Here is an 11117-nt window from a genome sequence, read left to right on the forward strand (position 1 = left end):
CAGACACACACTCATGTAGCAGAGAACAAATAGCTCTAAACATTGACAAGGAGAACACTGACATTCTAGTGGACAGACCATTAAGTTGGGTTATTATTACGGTGACTGTCAAATAAAAGTACCAAGTTGGATTGTTATTACGGTGACTGTCAAAATAAAAGTACCAGTTGGATTGTTATTATGGTGACTGTCAATATACCGTTTCCATGGAGATGGAGTCGGAGCGTTTTCAACCATTTGCGTGACTGTGAGCGCTCAACCGAAAAAGTTTTTGAAAGTTAATGGAAATAGTCATGGGAAAATGAATGGGGAATTTATGGGAGTAAAACAGAACAGCTGTGGCTACAACACAGTTCACCTCCACCTGTGTGACTGATGTGAATGAATAAAGGTTTCTGTACCTCGAAAAAAGCATTTAGTTAGCAGCTTGCTTTACTTCAGGAGGAATCCTTATTATGACAAGTTTTTAAAATGCACATTTAAATTACTTTACATGCCATTTACTTCCTCTGATCCCCTGAAAGTAATTACGACCAATCTATGTGTAGGTAATATGAATTGGTGAGTTAAAAGTTAGTCTGTTGTGTTAAAATATGTGACCACCTGTCATGCAGGCCTCAACATAACAGTCTGTGCTTGATTGTCGTCTTATTTAGTCACTTTTTAAACTCATCATTGATAGTTACTTTATTCAGGTGGCCACGTGCATCATCAGCTCAGTTACAATTCACTTATTTATAGATACTTAAATTTAACAATTCCAAAGTTCCTCAGTTTAACTTCCCATGGAAAATTTCTGGAATGTTCCGCCCCTTTGCTCCAAGTTGGTATCATTGAGGTGTTTCAAATCAACAAGAGATTGTGAAGAAAGAAGTTGTTATTGTAACTGCATTTTAGGCCTTCATGTGCCCGAGTACGCTGACGCCCTGAAGGATTCCTGGGTGTGGAAGGAGCTGCACTCGGTGAGAAACATCCGGCCATCCTTCCATAACTACTTTGGCCTGTATGGCGGGATGATCTACACGGGCATCTTCTACTGGATCCTCAGAGGAAAAGAGCCGTGGACACTCAAACACTGCGGTGAGTCCGGCCAATGTTTACGTGGGTAGTTGTATGAGAAGAATGTCTCTCGCTGTGTCCGTGTCATACAATGAAAAGAATGATGCTGATGTTCAAGAGGTTCCATTGTGAGGAAACTAAAGGCAACGTATTGGACTGAAATGTGGCAAGCAGCCACAGAACCCACCAGATACCGTGAAGAAAGTCTTCACAGTGTGAGTGATGCTGGATGCAGCGTCCATGAGGGCACACTGAGCAGAAGTCTGAGGTTATGGCAACAGGAAAATCAACATTTCAGAACCTGCTGTGTTCAATTTGTTTCAAGGCACCGATGCGAGCCAGCTGAAGCCGGCTAAAGATTGCACGCCCATCGAGTATCCCAAGCCCGACGGCAAGATAAGCTTCGACCTGCTCTCCTCCGTGGCTCTGAGTGGCACCAACCACGAGGGGGACCAGCCCCCCCACCTCACCCTCCGGGACGACAGCGTCCCCGTCAGCCGCAACCTGGCCATCTACGACGGGCCCGAGCAGCGCTTCTGCCCCGCAGGTATGTCCCTCACTGGTCTGTCTGAGGACCCAGAAGAGGAAGTGTGTCCTGCTGCCACGGCGACGGGCTACAGGCTTTGTTACACTGAGAGCCACATCAGTACAGATTACAAGGATAATATTTACTTTAAAGTGGTTTTTATGTGCATTTTGTTTCTGGTTTAGAGATAAAAAAAAAAATAATAATAAAACAGTTGGAATGTGTCATCTTTTATTATCTTTTCATTTTCTATTATTCTTTGTGGAACAACATAATGCCTGTAAGCAGCACATTTCTAAAGCTTTGCAGACATGAAGCATTTGTTCCGATTCACTATAAACCATTTTCCTCTAATTCCAGAATTGGTGGCGGTTCAATCTGGCCTGTGTTTAATATCCTTCCACTGTTTGCACTCAATAAATTGAACTGAAAAACTGCCACAGGACAAATTGCAACGTATTCAAGGCATTATGACAGAGAAACACTCAATTATTCCATGTCAACAAACCTAGAAGACGGTGGAGAGAAAACCTTCCTTTAAACAAGGAAACCTGCAGAAGCAGACCAAATTTTCTATTTTCAGGCCCCGCTGTTTCATGTAACCACGTCGTTTCACTTGTCGGTAAACTGTTTTGTTTTTTGGAGAACGGATTCCAGAGTGGAGATATTGTAATATTTTAAATCGCCGGCTTGACTTTGACACATGGATGGACAATAGCTGAAAACGATAATGTCATTGACCTATAACCCCGCAATTCTCTTCTCTCTGTGACGCCATTTATCAACAACATGGCGGACTACCTGCTCCAGGTGGAGCTGCAGAAGCTGCTGATGCTCCTGGCTTTAATAGAGAGGCCGTCATTGGGGAATCCAAGATGGCCGGCAATATGTCCGCTTCCTTATGATCGCCGCCATTTTGATCCGAATCACCACCACAGCGCCACTGCTGGTGGGAGGCAGTACTACATGCAATATGTCTGCTTCCTGCGGGTCGCCGCCTTGTTTTGTTCTGAATCACCACCCCAGCGCCACTGTTGGTGGGAGGCAGTACTACTTGCAATATGTTTTGTTCCGACGCACAATTACAGCGTCACTGTCGGTGGGAGGCAAGAGAACATGATCCTCAATACAACCGTGCTCCTCCAGAACTGAAACCTCACCAGTGCGGTATAAAAATGGCGGTGTACGGCCGCTGACATACTCCTTTGCGGTTGTCGACATACTAGTTTGTGGACGCCACCATATTGAAAAGGACAACTGAGATCACTGCTTCAGTTGCGTCACGGTTTCATGGATCATGTTCAGTTCGAAGAAGCACAAGAACACTGGAGGAACATCCAGGTAGATATTATGTGAATAAAGCTCAGAGAGTATTTATATAAGGTCCAGAGCCCAGTGGATTGAAGAGAGAGAGAACCCCCACCATCATATTCCATATTCAATTTATAAACAAAAAGTATAATGAAGGAGGTTTTGAGTTTCTTTATCAACCTCTATGCATCTTCTTAAGAAAATGTTGAATCACTTTTCAATTACATAAATTATCTGATTCTCATAAATAAAGAAAACTTTACAAATGTAGAAGAGGATGGAATCAAATTTTGAACAATTCAATTCAATGTCTCATCATAAAAACTCTCTGTTTTCCAGGCTCAGATGGAATAACGAATAACTACAAACATTTCTGAAAAGAAATCAAACGTTGCTTTTTGAGGCAATGTTTACTGGTGAGGAATTATTGACAATGAAATGAGGCAGAATTATTTCAGACCTCCTGAATCAGCTTTCATTCTATTTGTCATGTTTCCTTACCTGTTTGAGGGGATATTTCTTCAACCTGAACGATCTTTATTCAAAACCCGCACTTGTTAAATTGAGCATCATGGATTGTGTACCGTTATGAGGCCACCAACACTTTGTGGTCTCCTGGTATCGTCTTTGTTTAATCTCACTTTTTATCCCACTGTATGTCACGGCGGTGACATACAGCTACGTATGAACAAGTATTTGATACACTGCTGATTTTTGAGGTTTTCCCTCTTACAAAGCATGTAGAGGTGTGTAATGTGTATCAAAGGTACTCTTCAACTGTGAGGGACACAATCTAAAACTAGAATGCAGAACGTCACAGAGGATTTTTAAATAATTAATTTCCATTGTATTGCATGAAAGAAGTATGTGATACATCAGACAAACAACTCAATATTTGGTACAGAAACCTTTGTTTGCAATTCCAGAGATCAGATGTTTCCTGTAGCTCTTCACCAGGTTTGCACTGCAGCAGGGATTCTGGCCACTCCTCCATACAGATGTTCTCCAGAGCGTCCAGGTTTCAGGCCACTCCTCCATACAGATGTTCTCCAGAGCTTCAGGTTTCAGGCCACTCCTTCATACAGATGTTCTCCAGAGCTTCAGGTTTCAGGCCACTCCTCCATACAGATGTTCTCCAGAGCTTCAGGTTTCAGGCCACTCCTTCATACAGATGTTCTCCAGAGCTTCAGGTTTCAGGCCACTCCTCCATACAGATGTTCTCCAGAGCTTCAGGGTTCTGGCCACTCCTCCATACAGATGTTCTCCAGAGCTTCAGGGTTCTGGCCACTCCTCCATACGGATGTTCTCCAGAGCGTCCAGGGTTCAGGCCACTCCTCCATATGGATGTTCTCCAGAGCGTCCAGGTTTCAGGCCACTCCTCCATACAGATGTTCTCCAGAGCGTCCAGGGTTCAGGCCACTCCTCCATACAGATGTTCTCCAGAGCGTTCAGGGTTCTGGCCACTCCTCCATGCAGATGTTCTCCAGAGTGTTCAGGGTTCTGGCCACCCCTCCATACAGATTTTCTCCAGAGCTTCAGGTTTCAGGCCACTCCTCCATACAGATGTTCTCCAGAGCGTTCAGGGTTCTGGCCACTCCTCCATGCAGATGTTCTCCAGAGTGTTCAGGGTTCTGGCCACCCCTCCATACAGATATTCTCCAGAGCTTCAGGTTTCAGGCCACTCCTCCATACAGATGTTCTCCAGCGCTTCAGGTTTCAGGCCACTCCTCCATACAGATGTTCTCCAGAGCTTCAGGTTTCAGGCCACTCCTCCATACAGATGTTCTCCAGAGCTTCAGGTTTCAGGCCACTCCTCCATACAGATGTTCTCCAGCGCTTCAGGTTTCAGGCCACTCCTCCATACAGATATTCTCCAGAGCTTCAGGTTTCAGGCCACTCCTCCATACAGATTTTCTCCAGATCGCCCAGGGTTCAGGCCACTCCTCCATACAGATGTTCTCCAGAGCGTCCAGGGTTCTGGCCACTCCTCCATACGGATGTTCTCCAGAGCGTCCAGGGTTCAGGCCACTCCTCCATATGGATGTTCTCCAGAGCGTCCAGGTTTCAGGCCACTCCTCCATACAGATGTTCTCCAGAGCGTCCAGGGTTCAGGCCACTCCTCCATACAGATGTTCTCCAGAGCGTTCAGGGTTCTGGCCACTCCTCCATGCAGATGTTCTCCAGAGTGTTCAGGGTTCTGGCCACCCCTCCATACAGATTTTCTCCAGAGCTTCAGGTTTCAGGCCACTCCTCCATACAGATGTTCTCCAGAGCTTCAGGGTTCTGGCCACTCCTCCATACAGATGTTCTCCAGAGCTTCAGGGTTCTGGCCACTCCTCCATACGGATGTTCTCCAGAGCGTCCAGGGTTCAGGCCACTCCTCCATATGGATGTTCTCCAGAGCGTCCAGGTTTCAGGCCACTCCTCCATACAGATGTTCTCCAGAGCGTCCAGGGTTCAGGCCACTCCTCCATACAGATGTTCTCCAGAGCGTTCAGGGTTCTGGCCACTCCTCCATGCAGATGTTCTCCAGAGTGTTCAGGGTTCTGGCCACCCCTCCATACAGATTTTCTCCAGAGCTTCAGGTTTCAGGCCACTCCTCCATACAGATGTTCTCCAGAGCGTTCAGGGTTCTGGCCACTCCTCCATGCAGATGTTCTCCAGAGTGTTCAGGGTTCTGGCCACCCCTCCATACAGATATTCTCCAGAGCTTCAGGTTTCAGGCCACTCCTCCATACAGATGTTCTCCAGATCGCCCAGGGTTCAGGCCACTCCTCCATACAGATGTTCTCCAGAGCGTCCAGGGTTCAGGCCACTCCTCCATACAGATGTTCTCCAGAGTGTTCAGGGTTCTGGCCACTCCTCCATACAGATGTTCTCCAGAGTGTTCAGGGTCCTGGCCACTCCTCCATACAGATGTTCTTCAGGTTTCAGGCCACTCCTCCATACAGATGTTCTCCAGCGCTTCAGGTTTCAGACCACTCCTCCATACAGATGTTCTCCAGTGCTTCAGGTTTCAGGCCACTCCTCCATACAGATGTTCTCCAGAGCGTCCAGCGTTCAGGCCACTCCTCCATACAGATGTTCTCCAGAGCGTCCAGGGTTCAGGCCACTCCTCCATACAGATGTTCTCCAGAGCGTCCAGGGTTCAGGCCACTCCTCCATACAGATGTTCTCCAGAGGTTCAGGTTTCAGGCCACTCCTCCATACGGATGTTCTCCAGAGCGTCCAGGTTTCAGGCTGTTGCTGGGCAACACAGACTTTCTGCTCTCTCCAAAGATTTTCTATTGGGTTCAGGTCTGGAGACTGGCTGGGCCACTCCAGGACCTTGAGACGCTTCCTACGGAGCCACTCCAGGACCTTGAGAGGCTTCCTACGGAGCCACTCCAGGACCTTGAGACGCTTCCTTGAGATGAGACCTTGAGAAGACCATCTTCAGTGCTCTTACCGAGGGAAGGAGATTGTTGGCCCAGATCTCACCATACATGGCCTCATCCAGCCTGCCTCAATACAGTCAGTCGTCCCGTCCCTTTGCAGAAAGCATCCCTAAACAAAGACGTTTCACCTCCATGCTTCACAGTTGGATGGTGTTCTTGGGGTTGTACTCATCCTTCTTCTTTCTCCAAACATGGCGAGTGGAGTTCAGACCAAAAAGCTCCACTGTTGTCTCATCACACCACATGACCTTCTCCCATTCCTCCTCTGGATCATCTGGATGGTCATTGGCAAACTTCAGACGGGCCTTGACATGCTGGCCTGAGCAGGAGGTCCTTGACATCCTGGCCTGAGCAGGAGGACTTTGACATGCTGGCCTGAGCAGGAGGACCTTGACATGCTGGCCTGAGCAGGAGGACCTTGACATGTTGTCTTGAGCAGGAGGACCTTGACATGCTGGCCTGAGCAGGAGGACCTTGACATGCTGGCCTGAGCAGGAGGACCTTGACATGCTGTCTTGAGCAGGAGGACCTTGACATGTTGTCTTGAGCAGGAGGACCTTGACATGCTGTCTTGAGCAGGAGGACCTTGACATGCTGTCTTGAGCAGGAGGACCTTGACATGCTGGCCTGAGCAGAAGGACCTTAACATGCTGTCTTGAGCAGCAGGACCTTGACATGTTGTCTTGAGCAGGAGGACCTTGACATGCTGTCTTGAGCAGGAGGACCTTGACATGCTGGCCTGAGCAGGAGGACCTTGACATGCTGTCTTGAGCAGGAGGACCTTGACATGTTGTCTTGAGCAGGAGGACCTTGACATGCTGTCTTGAGCAGGAGGACCTTGACATGCTGTCTTGAGCAGGAGGACCTTGCGTGCAGTGCAGGACATTAATCCATGACGGCGGAGTGTTACTGATGGTTTTCTTAGAGACTGTGGTCCAGCTCTCTCCAGGTCATTGACCAGGTCCTGCCGTGTGGTTCTGGCCTCATCCCTCACTGTCCTCATGATCATTGATGCCCCACGAGGACATATCTTGCATGGCGCTCCAGAGGGAGATCGACCGTCGTCTTGAACTTCTTCCATTTCCTGATAATTGCACCAACAGTTGTTGCCTTCCCACCAAGCTGCTTCTCTTGTCCTGGAGCCCAGCCTTGTGCAGGTCTACAGGTGTATCCCTCATGCCCTTGCCTCTTGTCCTGGAGCCCAGCCTTGTGCAGGTCTACAGGTTTATCCCTGATGCCCTTGCCTCTTGTCCTGGAGCCCAGCCTTGTGCAGGTCTACAGGTGTATCCCTCATGCCCTTGCCTCTTGTCCTGGAGCCCAGCCTTGTGCAGGTCTACAGGTTTATCCCTGATGCCCTTGCCTCTTGTCCTGGAGCCCAGCCTTGTGCAGGTCTACAGGTTTATCCCTGATGCCCTTGCCTCTTGTCCTGGAGCCCAGCCTTGTGCAGGTCTACAGGTGTATCCCTCATGCCCTTGCCTCTTGTCCTGGAGCCCAGCCTTGTGCAGGTCTACAGGTTTATCCCTGATGCCCTTGCCTCTTGTCCTGGAGCCCAGCCTTGTGCAGGTCTACAGGTTTATCCCTGATGCCCTTGCCTCTTGTCCTGGAGCCCAGCCTTGTGCAGGTCTACAGGTTTATCCCTGATGCCCTTGCCTCTTGTCCTGGAGCCCAGCCTTGTGCAGGTCTACAGGTGTATCCCTCATGCCCTTGCCTCTTGTCCTGGAGCCCAGCCTTGTGCAGGTCTACAGGTTTATCCCTGATGCCCTTGCCTCTTGTCCTGGAGCCCAGCCTTGTGCAGGTCTACAGGTTTATCCCTGATGCCCTTGCCTCTTGTCCTGGAGCCCAGCCTTGTGCAGGTCTACAGGTTTATCCCTGAAGCCCTTGCCTCTTGTCCTGGAGCCCAGCCTTGTGCAGGTCTACAGGTTTATCCCTGAAGCCCTTGCACAGCTCTCTGGTCTCGGCCATTGTGGACAGGTTGGAGTGTGTGGACAGGTGTCTCTTATACAGGTAAGGAGTTCAAACAGGTGCAGTTAATACAGGTAATGAGTGGAGAACAGGAGGGCTTCTTGAAGACGAACTAACAGGAGCCTAAACTGTTACTGCTTGATAGGCCATCAAATACTTCTGTCATGAATACAATGGAAATGAATTATTTAAAAGGTGTGATTTTCTGCATTCTAGTTTTAGATTGTGTCCCTCACAGTTGAAGAGTACCTCTGATACACATTACACACCTCTACTTGCTTTGTAAGAGGGAATACTTCAAAAATCAGTAGTGCATCAAATACTTGTTCTCCCCACTGTAAAGCAGCAGTTTGTTTAAATCCTCAACGTGACTGAAAACATCTAATCTTCCAGAGTCTCAGCGACACGTTTTAGTTTATCACTCCAACTTCATTAAGCTTTTTGTTGTACTTATGTTTTATTTGTATTTGCTGGTAATTCATCTCTTCTCACTGTGGCATCTCACATGGACACTTCAGGTGAATGACTTTTCTGGAAAATCCATCTCAAAAATCTTTCTTTTGTTTTATCAATGGGTGAGTCAGCATTGAATTAATTTGTCACAAAAGTATTATGTTCAAGGGTTTACTTTATAAGTGCATCATTTATTTAAAAATGTTGTCTGTACTGGCATGTGGTTTCATGACAAAAACACAGCAGCTCCCTCTGCAGCCCAACATGTAAACTACAGCTTCCACAACATCGCAGTAGAAACGTGAATACGTGTTCACTTGAAGCTGGTTTTTCATCACCACTCTCCTGCTGGCTTGTTCTTCTCAGGCGTGTACGAGTACGTTCCCATGGAAACAGGAGACGGGAAGAGACTGCAGATCAACGCTCAGAACTGTGTTCACTGTAAAACCTGCGACATCAAGGACCCGAGCCAGAACATCAACTGGGTCGTCCCCGAAGGCGGTGGCGGGCCGGCCTACAATGGAATGTGAACCTCTTGTGTTTTTGAAAATATTATCTTTGCAATAATTCAGGGCTTCAGTTTTTGCTAGTGTCTGTAAAAAAAGGAAAAAAATGGCCTTATTATCGAGCGACTCTGTAGCTGCTTGAGGTTACAAACAGTAAACAGGATGTTGAAATCATTTTGGTGTAAATTGTATCAGATGTGTTTTAACATAAAGGACCATGGAAAAGGAAAAAACTCGATCTGTTTTTGTTTTGTCATTTAAATTAATTCAAACTCTGCTTTTAAATAAAACTTTTTTCCACGTAGTCTTGTACATATTTCAGATGGACGGTCAATAATCAACACCTGACTGAACTTTTCATTTATGTTTCAACAGAGGCTAATAAATGGAAATGTTTACACACACGCACACACATACGATGGCCTCGTCGACGACTCGAAGGCTAGTATTAGCCAGGTTTCCATTATAGAAGGCACTCGTCAGACTTCACTTTCTTACATCGCGCTCAGGATGAAATGCCGTTCAGGAAGTGCAGCTTCCTCCGGAGGGATAGTTCCATTAAACGGTAACGACTGTCGGATGAAAGCTTCATGTGAACATTTCGGCAGAGATCTTCTTTCTCCTCTTCCTGGATCTTCAGCTGGACTTGCTTCATTTTGTTGCTGATAGCTGCCAAAAAAGAGTCTTTCAGTGAAGCTCAGTGGGCCTTAAAACAGTCGTTTAAGCTCCTGAAGATGACCTGTTTCCTGCAGATGGCTCATTAGAGGTCAAAGGCTTCTGAAGACGTGCTGATCGCTCTTATCTGCCCTCATGCAGCCAATAAATCGCAGCTTAGAATATCAAGGGTTGGGAAGCTACGTTTGAAAGGAAAGAATATCTGCAACTTTACGAAGAGCTCAGGTTGCTGGAAGAAACTCAAACGCAACCAAACTTTATTGGACCAAATCTGAAATAAGATTCTCCATTTCAATAAAACTATGCATGAAATCCTCCAATTGAAATATTCAAATGGTAAAGACTTGAAACCTGAAGAAACTCTCACCTTTGTCTTCTGGAGTTATATCCTGAGCATCCAACCTCCACCCTGTGGGGTGTTGGATGCATGTGGATGTGTGTATTTGTGTTTTGAAGAGGTGGTGCAATGTGTGTGTCTAGGGTGCGTTTTAAAATTGAGGGGTAGCGGGGGGGGGGCATTCTACCGCTGCCCAGCGGCAGAACCCTGAAAGCCAGCTGATCCCCTCAAGACCCTGCGTGACTAAGTGTAGTTAAAATTGTGGGCGGCGCAAAGTCGGGGGAGGGGCAGACCAAAGTTAAGTCACCTGGCCCCGCCCACTGGCCCCGTCCACTATTGTTGAATGAGGTAAGGTGAGGTAAGGTAGGAGGGGCTGAGAGGGAGAAGGTCCCCCCGTCGCTAGGACTTGGCCCAGCTGGACCCCCCGCGCCGCCCCACCCCACCCCCAAGTGGCCGGCCTGGAACACGGGGACCAACACCCACTCCGACAAGGCACCACAAGAGGACCCGGACAGGAAGCCCCCCCCACCCCACCCGACGGCCGAAGAGCAGAGTCTAAGACCCACTGGAAGTCAGCGGTTAGGGAACACCAGCCCCCCCACACATACTCATGCAAGACAATGGACATTCCTATATAGCACACTCACACACACACACACACACACACACCCAGACCATCTCCCATATCTACAGCCCTGGGGGTCACCCTCAGTCAGCTGTCCCTCTCCCCTCCCCCGATCTGGGAGTGAGGCAGAGCCCAACAGGGGCCAACCCACCCAACGGGGGAGGGGGCAGAGGGAGAACCCACCCCCAGCACTGCAGCAGGCACCCCCACCAGAAAGGGGAGGGCC

General features: G+C 48.1%; 1 protein-coding gene across 1 annotated transcript; it reads left to right on the forward strand.

The window, feature by feature from the left end:
• Nucleotides 1–755: 755 nt before the first annotated feature.
• On the forward strand, nt 756–9493 carry LOC308148143 (electron transfer flavoprotein-ubiquinone oxidoreductase, mitochondrial-like). Its single transcript, XM_080521579.1, has 3 exons — nt 756–1080; nt 1385–1606; nt 9115–9493. Exons 1-3 carry the CDS (start codon nt 786–788, stop codon nt 9276–9278), a joined length of 681 nt encoding a protein of 226 aa, XP_080377705.1. The 5' UTR covers nt 756–785; the 3' UTR covers nt 9279–9493.
• Nucleotides 9494–11117: the final 1624 nt, after the last annotated feature.

The sequence above is a fragment of the Blennius ocellaris genome (assembly GCF_963422515.1).
Source record: "Blennius ocellaris genome assembly, contig: SCAFFOLD_27, whole genome shotgun sequence".
Taxonomy (NCBI): domain Eukaryota; kingdom Metazoa; phylum Chordata; class Actinopteri; order Blenniiformes; family Blenniidae; genus Blennius; species Blennius ocellaris.

Excerpts from the sequence above, each read along its gene's own strand:
- LOC308148143 (XM_080521579.1), top strand. The coding sequence starts at position 786 with ATGGAAAATTTCTGGAATGTTCCGCCCCTTTGCTCCAAGTTGGTATCA. Across the intron at positions 1,081-1,384 it reads GTGGACACTCAAACACTGCG|GCACCGATGCGAGCCAGCTG; the intron begins GTGAGTCCGGCC and ends ATTTGTTTCAAG. Across the intron at positions 1,607-9,114 it reads GCAGCGCTTCTGCCCCGCAG|GCGTGTACGAGTACGTTCCC; the intron begins GTATGTCCCTCA and ends TGTTCTTCTCAG.